This window comes from Tetrao urogallus (genome assembly GCF_951394365.1).
Source record: "Tetrao urogallus genome assembly, chromosome: 7".
Classification (NCBI taxonomy): domain Eukaryota; kingdom Metazoa; phylum Chordata; class Aves; order Galliformes; family Phasianidae; genus Tetrao; species Tetrao urogallus.
The window spans coordinates 49,569,089-49,592,855 of record NC_136820.1 but is presented as its reverse complement, the minus strand read 5'-3'; the positions used below and the strand labels follow the sequence as shown (position 1 = coordinate 49,592,855).

The 23,767-nt window shown below is 41.9% G+C and overlaps 1 protein-coding gene across 1 annotated transcript in view; it reads right to left on the bottom strand.

Annotated features, from left to right (window-relative positions):
* Positions 1-1,244: 1,244 nt before the first annotated feature.
* CCDC13 (coiled-coil domain containing 13) overlaps positions 1,245-23,767 on the bottom strand; it is a gene marked incomplete at both ends in the record, with an annotated part of 28,234 nt that continues 5,711 nt past the window's right edge. The window contains 13 exons of the mRNA XM_079538720.1: positions 1,245-1,404; positions 1,934-2,043; positions 5,964-6,123; positions 8,546-8,674; positions 9,411-9,494; positions 11,436-11,572; positions 12,470-12,676; positions 13,719-13,895; positions 15,394-15,558; positions 16,934-17,038; positions 18,997-19,113; positions 19,388-19,477; positions 22,500-22,642. Of these exons, the coding sequence (XP_079394846.1) occupies positions 1,245-1,404; positions 1,934-2,043; positions 5,964-6,123; positions 8,546-8,674; positions 9,411-9,494; positions 11,436-11,572; positions 12,470-12,676; positions 13,719-13,895; positions 15,394-15,558; positions 16,934-17,038; positions 18,997-19,113; positions 19,388-19,477; positions 22,500-22,642 (1,784 nt within the window). The remainder of the gene's footprint in view (positions 1,405-1,933; positions 2,044-5,963; positions 6,124-8,545; positions 8,675-9,410; positions 9,495-11,435; positions 11,573-12,469; positions 12,677-13,718; positions 13,896-15,393; positions 15,559-16,933; positions 17,039-18,996; positions 19,114-19,387; positions 19,478-22,499; positions 22,643-23,767) is intronic.

The following is a 23,767-nucleotide window of genomic DNA, read 5'->3' as shown; positions in this document are numbered from 1 at the left end:
GGAGCGTACTGTGGGTTGCAAGATGCCTTTCCTCTCGTGCTTCTGGCAGGGTGAGCAGGAGGAATCTGACAATAAGCAGTTTAGGCCCCACTTTTTGGAGAAAGACCCCTTTGCTCATGCTGGGTAGAGAGCAGTCATTTGCCCATCCACAAATCCACTTTGGGATGGTGATGGCTGGGGTTAAAGTCTGACAAACTTCACGCTCACAAAAAGAGGCTGACAAAGCAAAGCAGAAAGAGAAGAGTTTTCAAAAGACTTTCATCTGAGAAACAAGGCAGAACTATTCAAAAATGACTAGCTCTCTATTTGCTTGTAATCCCCAAGGCTAGCTCTCTGCTGGCAGGCTGCATGCTAATGTCTTATTAGCTTGCATTTGGTGCTCTCATCCTGCTGCAAGAGAAAAGGACAGAGACGTAAGAGTTTTCAGCGCTTTCAAAAGTCCCTCCTCTGCTGTAATAAAGCTGCCTGCTTCCACCAGCACTTCTTTCTAATGAGAACAAGACCTGCCTGACGGATGGCTGCAGAGAAATTGGGGAATTCAGAACCCAGATGGCCAGTTTCATATGGGATGAGCTATTACAGGGAGCTGCATTTAAGGTAAGTCTTACTGATCAGAGGAGCACTCCACAAAGATTTCCTTTCCCGTGGAAAGTCTACTGAGTTTCAGAAACCTTCTCTGCCATTATGTTCAAGCAAAGAAAGAAGCTGGGATGGTCAATAGAGAGCCTACAGAGTGCACTTGCTGATATTCTCAGGCTAGGCTAACCCACTCCCTCAGCACTAAAGTACTACAGACAGCCTTAGGCAGACCGGTGTCAGTGTGCTGATAACAACAGAACTTGGTTTGCTCCTGGCAGAGCTTTGGAAGGGGGCTGACATAACTGTTGTAAGGCAAATTCCTTCATGTGCTGATAAAGGCAGCAGTGTAAAGAATATCGAGCCCTCTCTTAAATGAAACCAGGGAGGCTTTGCCCAAAATCACACTGCAGAATTGCAGCTCTCTAAACTGCACCAAACTCTGGCAGGTGCAGCCTGGGAGCCACCTGCTTGCTAACTTTTACAGCCTGAATTTGCCAACATGCAAAATCTTCTGTCTTTCTGTATTCCATCTCCATCTCTCCTTCTCTCCCACAAAAGCTGAAGACATGACATGCAAAACTACACTTCCAGTGCATTTCAATCCATGGGCACAACTCCTGGCCTCTCTCCTTTCTCTGCAGTTCAGAGGGCTCTGATTATCTTGCTTAACTCTTCTCTTGTTTCTGCTGCCGAATGGCCTGTAGAAAGATATCCTTCACTTGGTCCATTGTGTCTTGGTACAGCTTAAAGTCTTCCTCTTTCTTTCTCACAGTAGTCTCCAAAGCAGCCTTCAGAGCTTCATTCTCATCCAGCTGGATCACAAGCCTGTGAGGAAACAAAAGGAAACTTTCATGTGAGCTTTGGAGCTTCAAAACAAATTAGAACAGTGCTTCAGCTCCAGGGAAGCTGGAACACATGCTCTCTGGTCATTTTGTAACAGGCATGAGAAAGAGCAGACCTATAAACACTTGCTCCTTTTCTCGTAGAGACAGAAAAAGGTATCAGAAGACAAAGATTCTTCTCAGATGTTTTGTTAAAGATCATAATTATTTTTTTTTCCACCAATAAGCTTGCAATCAATAGCTAAGAAAAGGAAAAAATAAAGGTGTCTCTTTTGAAGTGCTTCATGTTGCTTTACATTTCTGGGTATCTGTGTCATTTTTAGGCAGCTGGTATAAGAATGATACAGGAAAACTCCACGCAGAGGATCTGTGATTTGTACAGTTTGCTGGTTTTCCTTCTGAGGAGCTGGTCCAGGTAAAATCACTGCTAGGAGGACAGCCATGAATGGGAACTATTACTGAATAGCAGTACTGAATGGCAGTAATGCAGCATAGAGGAAGGGAAACCATACCTTGTGCTGAGCTCCTCTATCTGTGACTCCAGAGGCAGCTTGGACAGCTGGGCTGCAGAGAGCTCCTTCCTATCACTCATGTTCAAGGACAGCCTTGACTGACCAGCAGACTGACCTGGAAATTTCATCACAAAATGCAGTATTAGTAAAACAAGCAACACAAATAATCTTTTCCACCACGTGAGACTTCAACTGAATCTCAGGATACAGTGAATAAACACAGTTGTATGTATACCCAAGAAGACAGTGTAAATATATAGGACAGAGTTTTATTTTAATCTCCTTCCAGCAAAATGAAAGCATGATGAATATGCATTTTGGGGCTAAATGTGTGTTTATCTATCTAAACAGGAAAAAGAATCCAAAATATTCAGGCGCCCGAAACAACAGGTGACAGTGTAGAAACAAACAAAAAGTATGATTTTAATGTCTACCATTGTATTTCACTTAAACTAATGACAGCTGTTGCTTACTGAAGGCCAGTGATGTGGCACTCATTAAGACAGCTTTTTGAAAGTAATTGGTGATCCTCAGCATAAACATAATCTAGATTAAACTCAGTAAAGTAATTAAACATGTATTTCAAATTAAGATTGTAAATGGAGAATGCTTTCCAAAATAAGGTCCTCTCAGAACAGGGAGTGTTGTTCCTGTGATTTTAAATGGACCCAAAATCTTATTTCAGGGTTGTCTAGGAAGGGTTATGTGAAAATATACCTCAAATTTACCACTGGGAGTGGAGAATCAAACTGGGAGTGACCAAGGAATCCCTACAGCAGGAGGTTCGGAGAAGACAAGCAAGGTCAGTGTGCTCACAAAGCTCAGAAAATAATGCAGGAAGCAGCCATAACTACTGGAAGAGAAGCTGGACTTAATCTCAAGGCAATGAACTTTTCTCAACACCAGAGGGTGTCCATCTTTGTAGATAAACAGCTGTGTCAGTTGAGTAAACGTAAATGGCTTTCCCTAAAATAATCCACAGAATGCGCTGCCTTTCTGAACCAGCCAGAGCAATAAGGGGGAAATGCATGCGTGGCTCAGTCCAAAACAATGTAACAACCAACCAAACTGACCCCTGAAGAGAAGAACAGGCTTCAGGAAGCTTCAAGCCATGTATTCTTCTTGGTAGCTGAGGACATCATGATGCTTTGACTTGTAATGTGAACCATGTTTGATTCCACTGCATCTCGCAATGGCTTGTGTTGTGATTTCAGCATATTGTTGTATCACTCTTCTACATTAAAATCCCTTGTAATGCAAATACCTTCAAATAAGTACATTTAGTATTAAAACATTGAATCCTTCTCATATGGAATACCTAAAAGAACGTGGTCGGGGAACACTCTGAGTACGAAACCTATGAGGAGAGAGGTCATACTTTATAACCATAAAATGGTTCAGAACTTGATGTTGTGTTTCACAGGACTGAGGAAAACCTGCTTTTAATCTCCTCTGGGATTATTCTTTGCTAATTAGAAATTTGGATAAGACAGAAAAAAAAACCCTAAACCATCATTAATTTTAAAACATGACTGAGTTGTTTCTAACTACTCAGCATCCCTCAAAATGAGGAGACTAGCAACGTTAGATTAGTAATTAGATCAGCTCACTCCAATTTTGCATTTTCAAAAAGAAAACATTATGTTAATTAGTGGGTTCTCTAGTCTATTTTATGCTCAAGTTTTCATTCCTTATTTCCTCAATTATCTGGCATGAAAGAATTTATATAACCTACATAGTTTGCTGAAGAGCTATATTACAGCCTTGTAGGCTTGTTTCTTGTATAAACTCCAGAGAATTTTGGCACACCACAAAGGGCAGAGCTCTCTTCAAACAGCTGTGGTGAAAGACTGTTACCTCCTCATCTCATGGACTTACAGATTTCTTCTTACCAATCTTACTGCCAATCTTTTTCTACATTTGTTTCTAGTCCTTAGGCAGACGTGGCTAATGAACAAAATATTTAGTAAGAAGAGATCTGTCAAGCTGGTAAGAAAAGCCTGCCTCCTTCAGCTCTGAAATGCCAGCCTCTCAGAGGCGAGTTACCAAATTATATTGGCCAAAATGGCTCTGAACCTGAAGAGTTTATCACCATTTCAATTTGAGGGTGCAAGGGAAATTCAAGTTTGCCTCATGCAGGATAGCAGAATGCTTTACACAACCAGGCTGTATCAAAGTTTAAGCTCTAAATATCAGTTTCTCTTCTAGAAGACAACACCAAGATGCCACTATAAATTTAAGGCAATAGGTCAGAAGAGAAAGCCTGGATTGATGGCTTATTCCCAAACTCACCTGCCTACTGCCTGTCTCAACACACATTCTGATTTCTTCCTCAGAAAAAACCATCTGAGGGCTCCAACACCTCTTACATCCAATTCCTATTGGAATCACAACTGGTACCCTATGCTACTACTTCTGTGAGGCCCTGCAACACTCTTCTATCAGAATGATGTCCTGTATCCCAGAGCCCAAAGGCTGCAACAATTGGCTTCCAAGCCCTGTTCTGTCTGACACGGTGCTGGTCACTGAACTGCACCTTTCTGTTTTCTGGAGGGAGTCTCTCTATTGGGATCTAAGCTTTTCTGCATCACTTAATACAGAGTCAGTTAATACAGTTAAAACAGCTCTGCAAGTCAGAAGAAAAAGACATGAAAATAAGCCAGTGTTGGCTGGGGCTTTTGTTAAGGGCTCAGCAGTTCTGCTCCAAGGAACTGATCCATATTTTACAGAGGGAAGCAGGAAGTACTCATCTGGGACAAAGGTTCTTCTGAATCCTATTCCTGTGAATTCAATTCTCTCTCTACGCTGGATGAGTGAAAGGCAGTGCTTCATTTGAGGTCCTAAGCACTGTGTACACCTTACATCAGGGGCCTAGCTCCCCTGGATGAATTGAGACCACAGTGAACACCGTGTGATTTCTTGCATCATTGCACTGCTCCAAAGAGATTCTATTGCCAAACAGGGATATGACCAAGAGCACTGTAATGAGAGATGCAAATAAATACAACACAGCCATGGTAGCATTTCTTACCTTGCCTAACCCACACCAAAGGAGAAACAAGACATCAGATGGAAAGGGAGGTCACTGTTCATAAAGGTCATGGTGCTCAATGCAGATCAGCTGTAAGAAGCTGATCAGGTGGGATTAGTACACAAAGTAGTGCTGGATGCAGTCACTATAGAAAACCACACTATGCATCTACTGAGCTCTATGGCCAAGGATCACATGTTCCAGTGTGGGGCAGGCCAAGAGCACGTATCGACACTGCAGTGAAACTTGTGATCTCTCTAGTAACTGCAACTCAGTCTGATGCCATCCCAGTATTTGTTGAATTGAAATTCCTATTACTACTGTTGGTCTATGGGCATTTAAATCCTTTTTACTTTATGAAAATACATATAAAAATGGGAATTTCTGGAAAAGTTTCCTTTAGAATATGTGTCGTTTTATTGGTTTAGACACTTGACAGAATCAGAGTCCTTAAGCAATAAAAGAATCTGATCAGGGAAATAAAAATTTAACATCCGCCATGAATTCTCCTCCTTTAACTATGCTAGTAAGGCTTTCATATTTATAGCTGAAGATTAACATGTTCATGGGATAATAAATTACACCGGATCTAATTACTACATCACCAGCAATAGTTTTTCATAGATGCTGACAGGCCTTAAATTGGGATGCGTCCTTTAATTCTGTTCTTAACCTTCAGATGAATCTCCCAGGCAGAAGTACAAAGGGAACAGAGCAGTGGTCATGATGGGGACACAGCTCTTTCTGTAGACCACCAACCCTATGAAAACAAGATACTGCACAAGTCCTGGTCTCACTTAAATGTGTGGCAGAGTCCCCTTGAACAAAGAGCGGCGAGGATTTCATCTTTGGTATCAGTCCACTGTTCTGAGTTGGTCCAAAGCCCTGGGTGTAAGGTCAAGCATTTATGTAGGTTTGAGAGATGAGAGTCCAAATGTTGCTGCTGTCTGTTAACCAGTGATGTGAGATGGGGGACAAAGTTGTAGGTAAGAGCTCCACCTCACCTGTTTTGCTCCTCAGAGGAGGTTTCTGTGTACTTGTGAGCCTCCCTGGATCCATTTGTAGTTTTTCAAGCTGCTGCTCCAAAATGACACATCGCCGCCGCTCTTCCTGAAGTCTCTTCTCAGCTTCCAAGACTTTATCACTGCCTTCTTCTATCCTGATACAAAAAAAAAAAAAAAGGTGGTTCAAAGCTTAGTTATGCTGTGATAAAGAATCAGCCAGTCTTAGCACTGAATTTCGTGCTGCATAGCTCCCAACAGGGGGAATGGGAGAGTTTTCCATGCATCCAAACTCAGAAATTCCAATGCAGTTATTTCAGATGACATCCTTTCAATTTGAAAAACAGAATTAACTAATGAGTGTAATTATAAATAATAGGTTCATTAATAGAGGCTGCCTAGATCCCTCAACACCAGCCACTTGTGTGAATTTCCTACTCAGATGAGCAGGCAAACTGCAGAGAGCTTTTATTGCAGGGATAAAAAACTGCATTTTTTTTTAACACTGAGAAGGAAATTTGGAAGGAAAACAGTTTATGAAAACACTGCCTAGCATTTAGCTGTTCTGCATCAGTTATCTGCAAGCACAAAAAGAAGCTGGATGTTACTTTTAATAAACTTGGTCATTAGGTACCCTGTGGAAGGAAAAAAGTGGAAGAGAAGGCAATGGCTCACCCTGCAATACAGTAAGGAAGAGCAAACCACCTCTCTGTTCACCTCCCATAACATCTTAGCAAATTATCTAGATGGGCACTCACAGATGCAGTCAGTGGTGCTTCTCATGGGGGCAGAGTCTGACATCAAATGAAGAGGAATTGAAAGCTAGAGAGAATCCTGAATGGACTCAGTGTATTGGATGGTGCAGAATAAGAAAACTCCCTTGGCCCCATGGGTGGTAGTGGATTATTCCTTGAATCAAAAGATGTGATTAGCCTTGCTTCCCTCCCAACCAACATAACTAAACAAAACATTACAACTATAATAAAGTTATATCACTGCATTTAAAAATCTAGCTACAGGCAAGGCTCTGACCTCCTGTGGCAGTGAATTACTGGTGAAAAGCCATGTGAAGCTGTATTTCTCCTCGGTGGTTCTGAATTGATTAAACTATTGTTTGACCAGGTGTTCCCATAGCAGTTTTCTCCACAAACAATGGAGAAAAATGACAAGACTAGTTGAGTTTTATGAAATTTTCCACCAACATGAGCAGCAAACTGAAATCTTGCTCCAGCTTTTCCCCTCCCAAAGTAGGGCCCAATCCTACAGCCTGCTAACAACACAGGGTGTTCTGACAGTATATTCTGCTCTGCAGTAAACAGCACTGAAATACAGTCTGAAGTTCTAAAGCCTGCTGCAGAGAAATCCTACTTGTGTAACCATTCCCAGTGCTCTCCTCTTGGCTTAAGCATTGTATACATCCCTTGAGTTTGTTGACCTATACTCCAACAGAGGAAGGGGAGAGGAGGAATGCCTCCCTTTTTTACATATATTCCTGTTGAAATATAACTGGATGTTATATTATCCTGAGGTCATCCAAGAATTATTGCATACAATCTCACAAAATTTACTTTACCTGCAGGAGCCCGTGATAAATGTGTTATAACTGTGGAGCTGCTGAATCATCAGTCTATGGCACATTTTACTTATAACTGTGCATTTCATTGCCTCTGCATTCTTCATTATCCCATATTCACAACGGCCCCAATTCAGCAATCACTCACATCTCCACCCTTACCTAATTGCACAGCTCTATTAAAGTCACTGGGCTTACAGACATGAACAAAATGATCCCAGTGCATATTTCTAGGACTTATTCCTTAAAAGCACAGGAGGTGATTTATGTTTTATAACTGTGGTAAAGGTGTTTTTTTTGACTGTGATTAATTGTACAGAACAAAAATTAGGTAAGTGAGAAATGATCACTAGTGCAAAATAAAGCAAGCAAGCAAATAGTTCTTATCATTTTCAAAAAACACAGGGAAAAAATATCTTCTTACAAGCTGGAATAGAGATTTGGGAATGAGATATTACGCACTCTCTGACTGGGAAAAAGTTAGTGGCTGAATGGTTTCTAAAGAGCAAAGACTGCTTTGCTTGCCCTCTGAAAGCATAGCTTGATTTTAACCTTGTCTCAAGTTGAATAATGAGAACAAAAATATCACTTCTATACTTCAGTTAAACCAGAAGAAATTCATTTAAAAGGTGAAACTTAGAAGAATGTGAAATGCTTCTCAAGCAGAAGTTGGGTTATAATTACAATGTCTTTTACTGATGCATAATACTGCTGCCTCAGTAATGCCACACATACACAAATACACCAACTCCACTTTTACCTAAGTGTAGCAGACTTGAAGTTCACTCCATTTTTTCTGTACTTTAAGAGAATAAATACATATAATAAAAAAAAATCATCAACTAGGCAGTGAAATTGAGCAGAAGAATTTGAAAAGCCACTATTTAAGGGATGTATCACGCTGGCAGAGCGTAGCATAGCGGACAGCATGGCACAGACTCTCACGTGTCTCAGCCACTCCTTAAGCACAGCATCCCATAAGGGACACTGGCAGAATCAGTTGCTACCTTTTCTGCAGCACAGCAACCAGTTCCAGGAGCCTGTCTCTCTCCACTTCTGCAGCCTGGCACAGGGCCTTGTGCTCTGTGATCTGCATTTGCAGCACTTTGAAATCCAGGCTGTCGATGCCAGCAAGCCTAAAAGCAGCAGAAGCATAAAAGTGTCTGTTTCCCATTTCACGAATGAAAGAGATGACAGCATTTGAAAAAACATATCAAAATACACTTGTCTGAAGACCAGCCAGGCTCACTACCTCCCCCCAGCATCAATCCCCATACTGCAGTATATGGGATATGTGGAAGCAAAGCCACTCTTTCCAACAGTGCTCTCCCCCTTCCCATCACCCTTGAAAACAAACTTCCCCCTGCCATCAGTTCACAGACTCTCCTCCTGCTGCTGCTGCCAAAGTAAGAGAATCCTACATGAGGATTCTCCAAAGTGCCACACTAAGCTATTAAATGGCTTGCTATTGATTTTCTCTAACGGAAAGGCTTCAGGCAGCATTAGTAAAATGGCCTTTCTTGTTCCTAATATGCGATGAAATGAATCTCCACGTATCTCTTTGTTATGTACTTCATTTCTCCTCTTACCTCTCCACACAGGAGTGTTCAGGAATATCTCCTTTAGAGCCAAAAGCAGGAGAAACCATGGTGGTTGGGGATGAAAAATGGAAAAAATGGGGCATAAAACTAGCAACTGATTAAAAAAGCAAGACAGCAAGGAGACACTACAGCCTTTGTCAAAACCCTCTAACAGTATCAGACAGATGGTAAAAGATTCTGCCATTACTAAAACAAGGCAGCTAAAGGCTGCCAGCAGCTTGTGGAGTACAACAGGTTCTCTTTCTTGTTTCAGATAAGTCGATACACATACCTTCCAGGTGTGATATTGCTACTGAGAAGGGAAGGTTTGGTAGCTGCTGATTCTATAAGCATATGGCCCATCTTGGACACCGTGCTGAAAGGAAGAAAGCTTTGTTAAACACTGACCTCTACAGAGGGCAGTCCTCCAAGAACTCCTCTGATTTTCCAATGTCTGTGTTTATTGCTGCCTTGCAGGGGAGAGCCTCCTAGAGCCTCCTGAGGGAGTATCACACAGGCTTTGCACACAGCATAGCTCAGCTTGCTGTCCAACCCCACAACACACTGCAAAAACAACTTCAGTGTTCAGTGTACAAAATACGAAGCTCAGTTTTTCATCTCTGTGCTTCCAGAGGTACTTTGCTGGCACCTCATGCCAACATTTTGTACCACAACATCGTAGCATGTGGATGTCAAGAGTAGCCACAGAGCAACTGGTGAGCAGAACCATCAGAACCAACCTAACCCCTGTTCCACAACAAGGTGCAGAACTTTAATTCTTGAGTTCAGCCATCTGAAGGCAATTCCCTGTAGATGTAACCCATGTTTTCTGGTCTTTAAGCTGCAGCTAACAGAGGATAAAGCCTTAATATAGCATAACAGCTATCTAGGCTGTGACTGGTTAACCCATCCCAAAACCAAGTGGAGGTTGGTAACGACAGACACGGCCCAGCCTTAAACTGCAGATTTTTACTTTAACGTCTCCAAGGGGCTTTAGATCCTATTTATAGCATTTTTCATTTCATCTTTCTTGATAGGAAAAGATGATTCACTGAAGTAAAATGGAATGGATGTTTCATCAGCTTATTAAAGTTAATGGAATGAGTGAGCCCTGCTGACCACATTATTAACAGCTCTTGCAGATTCAAGAGCTTTGCTGCCTACCTGATATCAGCCATTGCCTGGCCAGCACTACGTTAGCTACATGCACAAGCAATAATTTATGCATTGCACTTAGGGGCTCCTACAAAGCCTGCACCCAGCCCAGCTTTCATGTTCACCCTCCTGCTTACTACCAGCAGACATTTGAAGTAACAGACAAAAGAAAAAAATAAGTGGATAGATCACAGATTTGCCCCATGAGAGCACTACATCTGTGAAGTTACAAGTCAGAGAATAAAGCCAATTGGGAGTGCAGAACCCTGGAGATGCTACCACTCTGCAAGAGAAACTTTCAATTAAGGATGGTGTTCTAACACTCATTTCAGAACAGCCTGAAGAGCCCCTTTAAAATGTTGTGGTAATGTTCTACTTAGACACAGGGAGACATCTGGCAATTTTCAGGCCAGTCTTGGTGTCTAAAGTTATGTGGTAGTCTAGCTAAGGTTTCAAAAGAGAAATTAGTTGGAACTTTACCATGGTAAAAAGTTTACTCCTTCTGAGAATACCCACTTCAACTCCTCCTTAGCAACAAACCCAGCATTTTAACAGGAAAGAATACAGCTTGCTCTGGTGTTGTGGTACCTTCACAGAGCCAGGCTGAGCCACAGCCTCATCAGTGTGAACGAAAATCAGACATATGAGCATAACTTACATGGACTTCAGTAAGGCTTTTAAAAGGATGCTTGTTAAGAGTAAAGAATGTGGTGTGCTTTCAACATATCTGCAAGGAAACACTACTCAAAGCATCTTTATTGATTTAAGCAATGCACTGGTGATTTACTGTTTACCTAAAATGGAGTTGTGTATTAATTTGCCACCCTATTTTCAGAATGCTGCTCATTAGAAGCCCTGTTTCTCCTAAGAGAGAAGAATCACAGGCACTTAAGCTAACCACATAAACATTATCTGAGCTGGAGAAAGAGAATTAGCTGCACTACCATCATGCCAAATGTAGTAATGTCTGCAAGTCTGTGTATCCTTTTCTGTTCCAGCACAAATGTCCAAGAGACAATGTGATTACAGATCCCCATATACCGTAAGCAGCCTGCCACAACCACTGGCAGACAGCACTAGTGGCCTGATGAAGTTGTCTGGGAAAACCATGCCTCTGAATAACTGACAGCAATGTTAAAGACTGACATTAGGGTCTCCTTACCGAGCAGATGCAATCCTTCCAGCCTGATCACTGGCTGATGTCAGGGGATTAAGCCCACAAAAACGTAGATCTTCTGAGTGCACACAGGGTGGTGTAACAACAGCTCCTGAATTGTCCCCTTGATGGGCAGATTTCTTCTGTTAATGTTGGAGCAGGTTACAAAACCAATTACACAGTTCAAAGAGCTGCATCAGTCTGATCAGCAGATCACCATTATTGCTAGAAGCATGCCAGAATTTTTAGCATACAGGACCTGCTCAGAAATGTTTATTTAGTTTCTAATCATCGCAGAACACAAAGCAAATGTCAGAAAGAAGTGCAGTTTCATGTAAGATCATAGGGTATACACATGTCACTACAGAACCTACAGTGCAGCACCACCACTGCCAGTATGGTTGGTTTGTGTCCCAGTCACAAGATTTATCTTGGATTCAACACTCTAGCCCCCATTTCCAAGGTATCTGACAGATTCATAACCTCATATGACCCTACAAGGGTTTTATATCTATGGGAACTGGATATCTACTCTTAACAAAACCAGACCACAGAAGAAGACTTTGATATGTTAGTGGACTGCCTGTCAATTTCTATGCCTGTGTTCTAGCCATACCACCATCTTGTTGAAGACATCTTAACCCATTAGCAGCCAATCCTTCTGATTCTGGGCACGATGGCAAACTGCTGAAGTTGGCCTCACCTACATTTGCCTGCCTGCATCCTTCAGCAGCCAAGGATGGGCAATACTGAGAAATCCCTACTGTGGCCCCATCCCTGCTGTCAGGTATTCCACATCCTGGGTGTGGAGCCACATGCTGATGGCATTAGTATCCCTGTGTTTTCTGCTGTTTAAACAAGTTGTGTACAAACAAGAAAGAAAATTGGAGTTACAAGAGAGAATTCCTACACCATCATTCCAGAACAGAAGTAACTGTCAGTAGGGCAGGTACCATCATGGTTAACATCAGAGAAGGAAGTGGAAAAGCAGATCTGAAATGATTACAAGCATGCTTTTCTAGTTCATTTCTTCTGACTACCTGAAGTGTGAGTTGCCCAATCTCCTCTTCCAGCTCTTTAACCTTTGCTTCTCGTTCAGCCACCATCTGCCTGAGCTGCTCTATAAGGCAGTTTTGTTTCTGAGCCTCATTGTTCAAGTGCTGTCCTAGCAATTGCTGGGATTCTTTGTTCTTCTCGTCCTGCTGGCTCAGGTGCTTTAAGATTTCCTGCATTTGTTTCTGCTGGCTCTGATAAAATAGAAATAATGAGTGAAATACACATTTTTGTACACAATGATTAGTAAGACTCTGTGCATGGTCTAGATTCCTCCAAGAAAAATACACATTTATGAGTGCTAGGGCAAGCCACTGCCCTATCAAACTCATTCTCTGGTGTAAGCAAATCGATGTCACTATCTACTCCAAGAATTTGGTCCATTATGTTTTAAGTGTGAGGTACCTTGTTTTCTCTCAGCAGATAACCATTAAAAGAATTGCACAGCACATCTGCTTGTAATGTCCAGATGTGCTCTGCTGGGTAAGGACATCTCTCCTCATTGGTCATATCAAGGCTTTAGCAACAGGATGGTTCAAATTAGAAAGATCCAAGCAACTGAGATAAACAGCTCTGCAAGAGCATGACAGAGGGCATATATTTCAGCACAACTCCATCTGGAGTCCCCATTTAGTACTCCTAATTTTGAAGGTACCACAGCCTCTTAGCTTCAGCTACTGCAACCAGACGTGCCTACAGTCTAGTACTCATGATTCACAGAATCACAGAATGGCCAGGGTTGGAAGGGACCTCAAGGATCATGAATCTCCAACCCCCCTGCACATGCAGGGCCACCAACCTCCACGTTTAATGCTAAACATTCAGGACAGGTTCATGCGTTTTGGGCTGTGTAACACAGCAAATTAAAGTGCAAGACTGCAGGCAATCTCAGAGAAAAAAGTAAAAACAAATCTGAGATCAAAATAGAAAATACAGTCCAGCTTTTTGAGTCAGACATGAAGCCCTTCCTCTAACTACTCAACTTCCCTATTTCCAGCATTCTGCAAAATGTTTCTATACAACTCTTACAGCCATTCGATTCCAGCTGTCACTCCTGTTCTGCAGCCTTCACATAACCTGACCTAAAACATAGAAGGGCTTTAGCTAACTGTGAAACCTCTGGCCATCACAGTGTGATCCATCAGTTCCAGTACACACTAAGGTTGTGTCACTGTGTCTTTAAATGACTTCACATTTCATCATTTATAGAAAGAGGGCTGACTGCAAGGGCAATACCAGTAAGGCATCTATGAGCTCATCATCGTGTTTTCCTTTCTCCAGCAGGGTTATGATCTGTCCCTTCAAGGTTTTCACTTCGCTGCACAGCACTTTGTTCCTGGCTTTTGTTGCATCGAGGTTTTTTTTCACTTCCTCATGATTTTTTTTGAGAGCATCGTGTTCTACAGTGAGTTTCTGCAGGGATGCAAACACATCAGAAGAAATGACAGCTATAGCCTGTCACCAAGCCCTGCATGCTTTGGTGAGCAAAAGGAGTCACACGTTGCCTGGAAGAATTGGAAGAAAAAAGGCACTGACATATCATATCCTTCCTAAATATGCAGAAATTATAAATAGTACTGCTCACTGTCTATTTGCCACCAACAAAAAAAGACCAGGCTGATCAGAAATACAAGGAGACAAGGTTGATTCAGCACGTCAGGAAGCACATGATAATTTTGAGTTACAGTGTAATTCTGTATGCTCCTGCTCTTCTATTTGCCTCCTTATCCACCACGGGGAAACTTTCTTACTTCCAGACACAGGCTGGTGATGCCACAGTGCCTGCTAGAAGCAGTGCCTGCCGTATGCTGTCTGCTGAGCCATGCTTTCACCTGGTTGGAACTGATCAGAGAGCACTCTAACAGCCCTGTAGTTATGGACAAGTACAAGGAACCTGGGGGAGGGAAGCCTGAAACACAAAGGCAGAGTGAAGCCATGCAGATTACAGTTATCAAAGGAAACCCTCCCTGTGCTGCATGCCCGTGGCTATAAACCTTTCTCATTCTCACAGCTGAGAATGAAAGGTGTGTATTACCCCACTGCTCATTCTACTGCACAGTTAAATTGTGGTGGCAACTAATGAAGCACTGGAATGGTGTTCAGGTGGCTTTTAGAGAAGTGAATGCAGGAAAAGAGCTTAGGGAAATGTACTTTGCTAGCCTGTGCATGCACAGCTGACACCCACACTGCACCCCTCGAGCTTCTTGTGGACACAGAACTTCGTATCCTTTCCATTTTAGGGCTTACAACACGTGCTATTAGCTGTAGCCCCTCTCAATCCATAAACACTGGATGCCTTTTTATCTTTGTAGCAACTAAACACAATAGATGGAAGGTAAGAGCCATTTTCAAAATGCCTCTTGAAATGAGTCTGGTGTAATTCTCAGCTTTATTCTATTCAAATGTAGGAGCCCATCACCATAAAGATACATCAGGTGTGAGGGGCATGCTTGTATGAAGAATGCACACCTGGTCATAAGGAGAGAGGGACCCTGCAAAGGTTGCATGCAGATGCAGCAGGGATTCTTCCTACATGTGACTACAGTGCAAAGTCTGTGTCAGCTGCACTGCATCCCTGTTCCTCTCTCCTACTGCCTAATGTCATATACCAGGCCTAGTTGTCAAGTGGCCACATCTCAGACCAAGTAGATGCATCTGACACGTGAATCATGAAGCAGAGGGAAGACCTATCAGGTACTGAATATTTTGCCTGGCCACACAAGAGTTCAATGCAGAAAACAAGCACGGAAGTCTTTTGCACAATCTGTGAAGCATGACAGAACTTCCTCAAGCAGATCAGGCGGCTTCCAAAATGGTCTCCAGGTAGGATATGTAACATATACCCTGAAGGTAAGGCAGGATATTACACTAAATATCCCAGTGAGACTCAGATCAGCTCATAGGATTTTACCTCCAAGGCATCTTTCCTTTCTTTTTCCAAACTGCGAATTTTCAGCAAGTTCTTCTCTTGGGCTGACAGCTTCCTCAGATCAGTAAGAGCCAGCAGCTCCTCATCCGTTTCACTCAGTAATGCTCTGCTCTTGTTTTGACCCAACTGATTCTCCAGCTCTCTAACCTAGGGGACAATACAGAGGCCAAGCACCAAAAAGCACATAAACAAAGGGAGCTCAGACCGCAGCATCTTATCACTTACTTCTTGACATTGTCATGGCTAACAGACACAGAGCAGTGAGCGTTTGAAAGAAACACATTTCTTAGCTGCTAACAAACACGTGGGTGCCCAGGGCATCTGTGCAGGGAAGAGATATGACACAAGGTACCTAGCCTTGTTTGAGGTGTTCTGGGATGCTGGAGACACGTAAGGTGCAGGATCTATAGGACATCCATACTCCTTTGGAGCAATGACCACAGGGATACCCTGTGGCATCCCAGCTGGCATTAGACATCTGTGTGGGCAGCTGAACTCAGCTGCTGCATCTCAGCTATTCACTGCAAGTTTACTTTATAGCCAGGAGAAAGAAGTGGGCACTGCTACAGTACATCTATTCTGCTCTTTCTTGGAGGTGTCTTCTGAGATAATATGCACCCTGTTGATCTATTGACTGTAATTACTGACAAAAAAGGGGCCTGTGGAGTCTGCTCAGACAGAAATTTCTGCAGTAGAGTGCAGTGCAATATGGACAGACTTCAGATGAATCTCAGCCAGGGGGTCTAATGAAAGGAAACTGTAATTTGCCTGTGGGAATACAGAGATTAACAGTTTCAGTCAATAAGAGTGCAAAAGTCACAGTATATTGGCATGTAATTCAATATCAGAAAAATAGGAAGACGGTGTTTCAAATTACATGAGAGAAGTTTTATGTAAGACACTGACAAACTGCCTTCCTGTCCTGATCTGACATTTCAGCTACACTGTGCTCTTTAGAGTTAAAGACTTTACTTTTCCTGGGGGAACAACTTGAAAATCTTATCTGGCCTCAATTCTTCCCATGTGACTTCAAGCACTGAACAAAGGTGTGTAAGTCAGAGCACAGAGATGGACAAGGCTCCTCTGTACTCAGTGGGGAGAGGCACCTTCACAACACCTTGGGATTTTAACTAACCTGCCACAGCTCTCCAAGGTCACCAAACTCTCTCCTCCAACACAGATGCTACCCAGATAAATACTGGGGTTTGCATGGCTGCAGTAGACTAATTAATATACTCTCTAGGAATTCTGAAAGATTGCACACATCCATACATATTTAAAATTTAACACATCACCACAATACACGCTAAAATAACATTCCAGAAGTTATCCTGAAGCTTTTTGAACAACTGCTTTCCTCAACATGACTATTTATTTGCAGTAAATACTTTTAACTGGGATACACAAGAAGGTATAGGTGTTAAGAATGACTTAAAAAACTAACAGTTTACCTCAGACATCTTTCCTACAGAGAGCATCCCAGCACCCAGCTTGCAGAGCACTGTGCAGGGTCTGAACTCACCTTCCTTTGGAGAACAAGAATTTGCTGGGCTCGCCCACGCCAGCTGCCAGAATTGGTCAGGAGACTTTGGATATTCACATCCTCACCAACTTCATTTGCTAAGAGCTACAAAGAAGGGATTAACATCAGCAACAAGACTAGGCTGAAACGTGTGCTAGGGAGAGAGGAGCAAAAGCCACTCTCTCTAGTGGTACACACAAAACACTGTATTTATATACACAACTATAGCCTTTATCACCTGTACCTGATGTCCAGTACCCCATGTGATGGAAGCTCTTTCAAATCATTATCATCATCCAGATTGTTGCTGCTTAGGAGGGTCTGATTAACAAAACTGCCTTTATTTGTTAAGGTAGATCTTTCAGTATTTCAGTGTTTAGGTATTAGTCTTTGATTATTATTATTTTTTTAATGAGTCCATATTTTGCTGCCTGCCTGTGGAGAGTGCCAAATTGGACCATCTAGCTGTATCTAGTTGGGTGTTGTGAACAGTACCCACTACTCCTGACATCCAGTACAGTTAGCATAATAGACATCATGAATCAAATGGCCACAATATGTAAACAGCCTGATCACGTATCACTCCCCTTCTGTCTCCTCCTCTTCTGCACTGTGATAAGAACATCTGCAACCAGCACTGCCACCAGGATGTGGTGACCCCTGTTACAGAGCAAACAAGCCAGCTGCTGGCATTCTGATAAGAAATACTGATGCTCTCAAAGCATCCAGATATGGTGACAGCTGTTAAGAATCAGGGAAGCATAACACGAGACACTGACTACAACATCAAGCAGCTGCAAGTGCTAAGTGGGACTCAGAACTGAAGTGCTGGATGGCAAAACCTGTGCCCCCCTCGATGGCCAGGGATGCCTCCACCAGTGCCTTCCTTCTCTAAGGTCTGAGTGAGTGGCTCATGTTCCTTTAGGTGAATTCAGAGTCTAGACTATAGACTATCACATGCTGATTAGTGGGAATTCGATCTGCAGAGGACCCAGGTGATAAAAAATTCTAGGTGACTAAAAATTCTAAATAATAAGAAAGCAACAATACTAAAAAAAAAAAAAAGAAATCGATGTAACAATAAGCTATGATGGTTACTGAGATTTTTTATGCAATAACACAGCTCTAATTATAACTACTAACTTGCAGGCACACCTTACTCTACCAATGATCTCTAAAGGAACCTGACTGTTCCCCTAAAACCAGGAGAAAGGTGTCAAACTGTGCCACCTCTTTAAGAAGAGCATTTCAAATAAATCAAGATTTACTAAGCATTACTAACAGCTTTCAAAGTATCTAATTATTTTCTATACGATCTGTAACTAGAACTAAGCAGGAACAGAACAGGGATCTTGTCTTAATACACACCCCTGCAATCAGGCATTAAGCCAACCTCTCTCACACAATTCTGAAAGAGCCACATTACCAAGAGCTAAAGTTAGTATGATGAGCATTTAAATTATTTATAAAAAGGTCAGCAGAGTTCTATTTTTAGAACCATACTCTCCACTCTGATCTGCATTGCAGGTCTCTTACGCAAAGTAATGAAACCAAAGGAAGCAGAGCACAAAGTAATGCATTAAAATCCATCACGAATCAAAAAGGAAAGGGTTACTCTGGATGTCACTCCACCAAGCTGTTTGAACGTGCTTTAGTTCAAGTATGATCTTTAATCTCATTAATGTTCATGGGCCTGAAACCTACATTAAAAGTAAATACACAATTAAATGCTTTGGAAAAGAGGAATGGATCTGAATGTATGCTTCAGGTCAGTCAAAACCTATTTTGCTGGACTGAAACATTCCAACCTTCAAGTACCTCTACCAGATACAGCAGAAATCATGGAAACATTCATCCTCCTTATGGTGGCACAGTATGAAATCAGTGTGTCCACGTGTGTATCTTTCCAATGCAACCACTGCATCTGTGGTCTCTTATACTCTCAGAGCTCACTGGAATCATGGAGGCTAAAGAAAGCTCCAAGAAAAAGAAGCCATCTTCTGACTTCACATGAGTGAGATGGGCCTGGGATCCCAGCCACAGATGTCATCCTGGAACAGTACCTTGTGGGTCATCTTCAGCTCCTGTTTTGCAGACTGCAGCTGGTTACGATACTCCAGCACTTTGAAGTTGGCTGTAGTTAATTTTTCTTGCAATGCTTTCACCTCTGGACTTTCAGCCTTTGAAAAAAAGAATGGATTTGGTAAGAACAGAATCTGCAGTGAAAAACTGAAGTTATGATTCACAGATCCAACAGAATCTCTTTCTTCCAGACCCATGAAAATGCATTCCCTACTTTCTAGGGTACAGAGGAAGTGAAAACAGAGCAATCTGGCTACAAAATTAGTGATGGGGACACATTCCTGTCATAAGAGAAGAAATGCACAACAGCAAAAAACTAAATATCAGCTTTTATTTCTGATCTGATTTTCTCTCCACAGGTACAATTCATACCAAGTTTCCTTCTATCTTCTTCAGAGCTGTTTGCTTGATTCCTGCATCACTGCCACCAAGAGAATGTATTTTTTCCACAGCTGTCTGTAGCTGGAAAAAAAAAAGCACTATTACAAAGCAAATACAGTGAAGAGAACACCTTCATGGAGGATTAACTGGTAAATAATGTAACAGCAATTTTAATGCCCTTCTAAAAAAGAAAAAAAAAGAGAGACCTTATATTTCCCCCTTGTTTTTAAATATAACCAGTAGAAAAGCCTTGTCCTGAAACGCTTCCCAAAGAAGCCTGTAGTATTTTATTGTGGAACAACTTCAGTGTTTTCTGGGGAATTTTATCATCAGAGGCTCATAAAATAAGTGTTTATACATATCAGTGAATGCCCAGTTCAGTGCAGATCAGGATGATTGCTGTTGTTCACTTTTCAAGAAAATCAGGATATTCCATAACAAGCACATACTTCTGTCCACCAGAGGAATTCAAAAGGAGACATGACGACCTAATGCCCTACATCTGTGATTTAGTACTGATGTCAACACCCATTTTCTTTAGCTAGTATAGCTTTAAAGTAGTATTTCTCAGTGTGTAAAGCATGTGTCTGCTATTGCTTGAACAGAATGAGAAGGCAGAGGCACTGTCACCCCCCCTCTGAATCATGTATTTTTTTGTTGAGACTGTGAAGACTTCTTATAGGACCCTGAAGATTTCTTATATGCAGCTTGGAGCATAAAAGTTTGGGAAATGTTGCTTTAAGGGGCTGAGATTTCATTCTTTGAGGTGGGAAGAAAATGTTGATAATTTGCCTGAATAGAAGAAGGTTCTGATGAATAGCTTCCTTATTACAGCCATATGTGGAGAGAGTGCAATTCAGGGCCACTTGAGCCTTTCTTTGCAAAGAAATACAAGCTTAGGGCACCCTTCTATCCAGTTCATCAACTTTCAGCTGGTGGCAGCTACCAGGTCAAATTCTAATCATGTTTTCTGCAAAGATCCACTTACAGTCTTTGTTTATAAGTACCACTCTTTGCTAAGCAATTGCTCAATGACTAACCATGCATTTTGTTTGTGGGAACACATTCGTCTTAAACCACTCATGATTTCCATATTTTTCAGTTCTCATGCAAGCTAAGAGCTAGCTATAAAATAACAGGGTTTTCCACTGGTGTGGTACTGATGTATTTATAAGGTACCTTCAATGTAATTCATGTCAGACATGGCTTAGTGGGAACTATTAGTGATAAGCAGACAGTTGGACTGGGTGATGTTGGAGTCTTTTCCAACCTTGGTGATTCTACGGTTTCACTGAGTTTAAGCCATCTAGGAGCATGCACATGGGATGAGATTCAACACACAAATCAGTGCTTTTCCTGCTCTCACTGTGAATGTCTCTATTCATAATTCATGGAATTTAGTCAATACATCATGGAAGTCTACTCTTCAGCCAGGTCTACATTAGGTCAAGTGGATGCATGAACTGAGGGCTCTGTTTCTGCCCACACACAGCTGTCTAGTCTTATTTGAAGTATCCTACTTATATTAATATAATCCTACTTATATTAACTATAATACCCAGACTGCCAGTCCTATCACATCAGCCTGTATGGGTGCCTAAGAGGTGAAGCAGTGCCTCAAATGGTGCTTTTTTGCCTATGAACAGAGAACTGAGATGTACTTTAGTTGTCTTGGTTCTTTCTATCATCAGTGGAAAAAGATGAGTGCAAATCATCAGCTTAACTTCAAATTACTAAATAGATGTGTGTGTTCCTAGCTGTGGTAGCTTTTCTTACACATCACTCAATATTTCATAGAATCATGGAATGGCTTGGATTGAAAAGGAGCACAGTGCTCATCCAGCTCCAACCCCCTGCTGTGTGCAGGTCACCAACCAGCAGACCAGGCTGCCCAGAGCCACATCCAGCCTGGCCTTGAATGCCTGCAGGGATGGGGCATCCACAGCCTCCTTGGGTATTTCTGATAGATACCCCCACATTACAGTTCATCTCTATCTCAGAAGAGACAAGTAGCTTCATTGGGTTTTGATTTTGATGGTGCTAACGTCCAAGGAACAGATTGGTTCATATCTGAGAAGTTCACCTCTGCTTCGATCAGCAATTACTGTTTCTTCACCTCCTTTTCTGAAGAGTCTGCAGTACTTTTCTTTTGGGTAAATATCAGAGAATGTCTGAAGTTTCTGTCTGAATCATGGTCATTGTACTTCTTCAGCAGAGGATTACAACCAAGACAATTTTTTTCTGGAATATTTCCTGTAATTATTTATGGCTTGCTTCCCTACGTGTGAGACTTCAGAGGTCCCCAGCTACGCCAGATATTTCTTAGCCTTCCAGCCAGAAGGGTCTTCTACAAGACCCTTCTGACCAGAACTCTCTTCATTTATGCAGTTCTCAAACATATCATCCAACACTTCTCCATCTTTCAAATAATAGGTACAATTCCAACGGATGAATCACTCAGGACAATACGTGATTGCAGAAGATGGAGTCAAAATGCGTTTGTCAGATAGCAAAATAAATGTCATTGATACATTTAAGTGATGTCTTCTGAGGAGGCAAAGTGCAGCAGAACACATTAAAAATGATCAAAAATTTACCCAAAGTGTATAAGGAACTACAGTAGGAGCCAATGAACAAAGTAAACATGGAGATCAGGGCACCTAATTTTCATTTCATCTCAGAAAAATTAGTCCTGTGGAAGGTCAGCCCATATAAAGAAGTCAGAAAAACACATCTGCCTGAGTAAAGATCTGCTATTTAAGTGATGTAAATTGTTCCTACCTCAGTTCAGACAGCATTTATGCCACTTGTGCTTCAAAATACAAGTGAACATTCCCAAATGGCATTTCACACATCTTTGGCTCGTTCTAACTTACTGATGTCCTCTCCTAGCTCCTCCTTTGCGCAGTGGTGGAAACAGCTGAGGGCACACATCCCTCCCTCCCAGCACAGATAAAAATGATGAGAACTCCAAGCACGGATGCAAAAGCAAATTCAAAATGGTAACATGAATCAACCCCACAGCTGCTACAGCTCCTCAATCCCAAAAGCTGGACTTCTCTGTTCTAGCATAAAGAAAAAGAAAACAAGAAAAATGTCTCACTTCTCTCTCCAGCTCCTTGACTTTGTTATTCAGTTGCTTCACTTTGGCTTTTTCACTCTCAGTCTCAGCAATTATCTCACGGTTCTTTTTGGCCAGTTCAACTATTTTAGTAGCTGCAACATCCCCCGCTAAACCAGACGTCCCTGGAAAGTACACAAAAAAGCAAAGGATATTTCTTACAGGCAAGAGTCACAATAGATTATGCTTTTGTTCTCTGTCCAGCTCACAGCATACTGTTATTGTCTAAGCCATTTCTCAGCGCCGTGCCAGGCACTTCAATGAGTAATAGAGGGAAAAGAGGCGACAGTGATTCCAGCTGGATTGCTTGGTTCTTTGAACAAGCACCACAGTGTGCCTAGCAAAGCCACATTTCACACTTTAGCAACAGCCACGTCACAAAAGACCACAACAGTGGTCATAGCAATATTTCTACAGGGAAATGGTAGAGGTGTTTTCTGCTCATCGTTGCAAAGGGCTGCTGTGACCAGGTGGCATAATGTGGCACGTTACAGAAAAAGACAACACTCTACTTTGCACTGGTTGTTTACTTCTGGAGTTGCTGAAACAGAGGTGCAAACTTTGGTAGACATCTGTCCTTAAAGGTCAGGGACGTTATTGCAGTTGGGTGCTGGATAACATCCAGGAGATTTCTTTGTGCCTATTTGTGTGTCCCTTGTGATTACACACGGAGCTTTACTGTGATCTTTTAAACAGACACTTCACTCACTTCCTCATCAGAAAGGGCTAATTAGTGTCACAGATAAAGAAATCCCTGGAATGCCTTGTGCAGTCCTGGCTTTTGTTAATACCACAGAGGTGAAGAAAAGCTTTCGTACAAGTGCAAAATTGATATAATTACACACAGTGCTCAAGAAAACATCTAGCTCAGCAGTGAGAATCAGCCTGCAATAACACCTTACATTTGGGCTAGATGAAGACTGTACAATGAATTAGCTGCTATCGTTCTTTTTAACTCTTTCACTGCTTTTTTCTGCTGACATCTGTGAAAATTCATTTCTAGAACTACAGTGAGATGCAAAGATGACAGACCACTCTTAAATGAATTTTGAGTCCTGTAAAACCTCTGGAGCAGGTTCACAGAGGCTATGCAGAACACAGGTGAGAACAGAACGTGAGCCCATGCCACTATTTTAAAACCTTGTGAAGTAAATAAGAAGTTCCTTATTTTTAAAAGCATTTGCACTGTTCTTACTTCTTTATCTGATATGTTTCCCCTAGCAGCTATTTATTCCTTAGCTTTCATAACA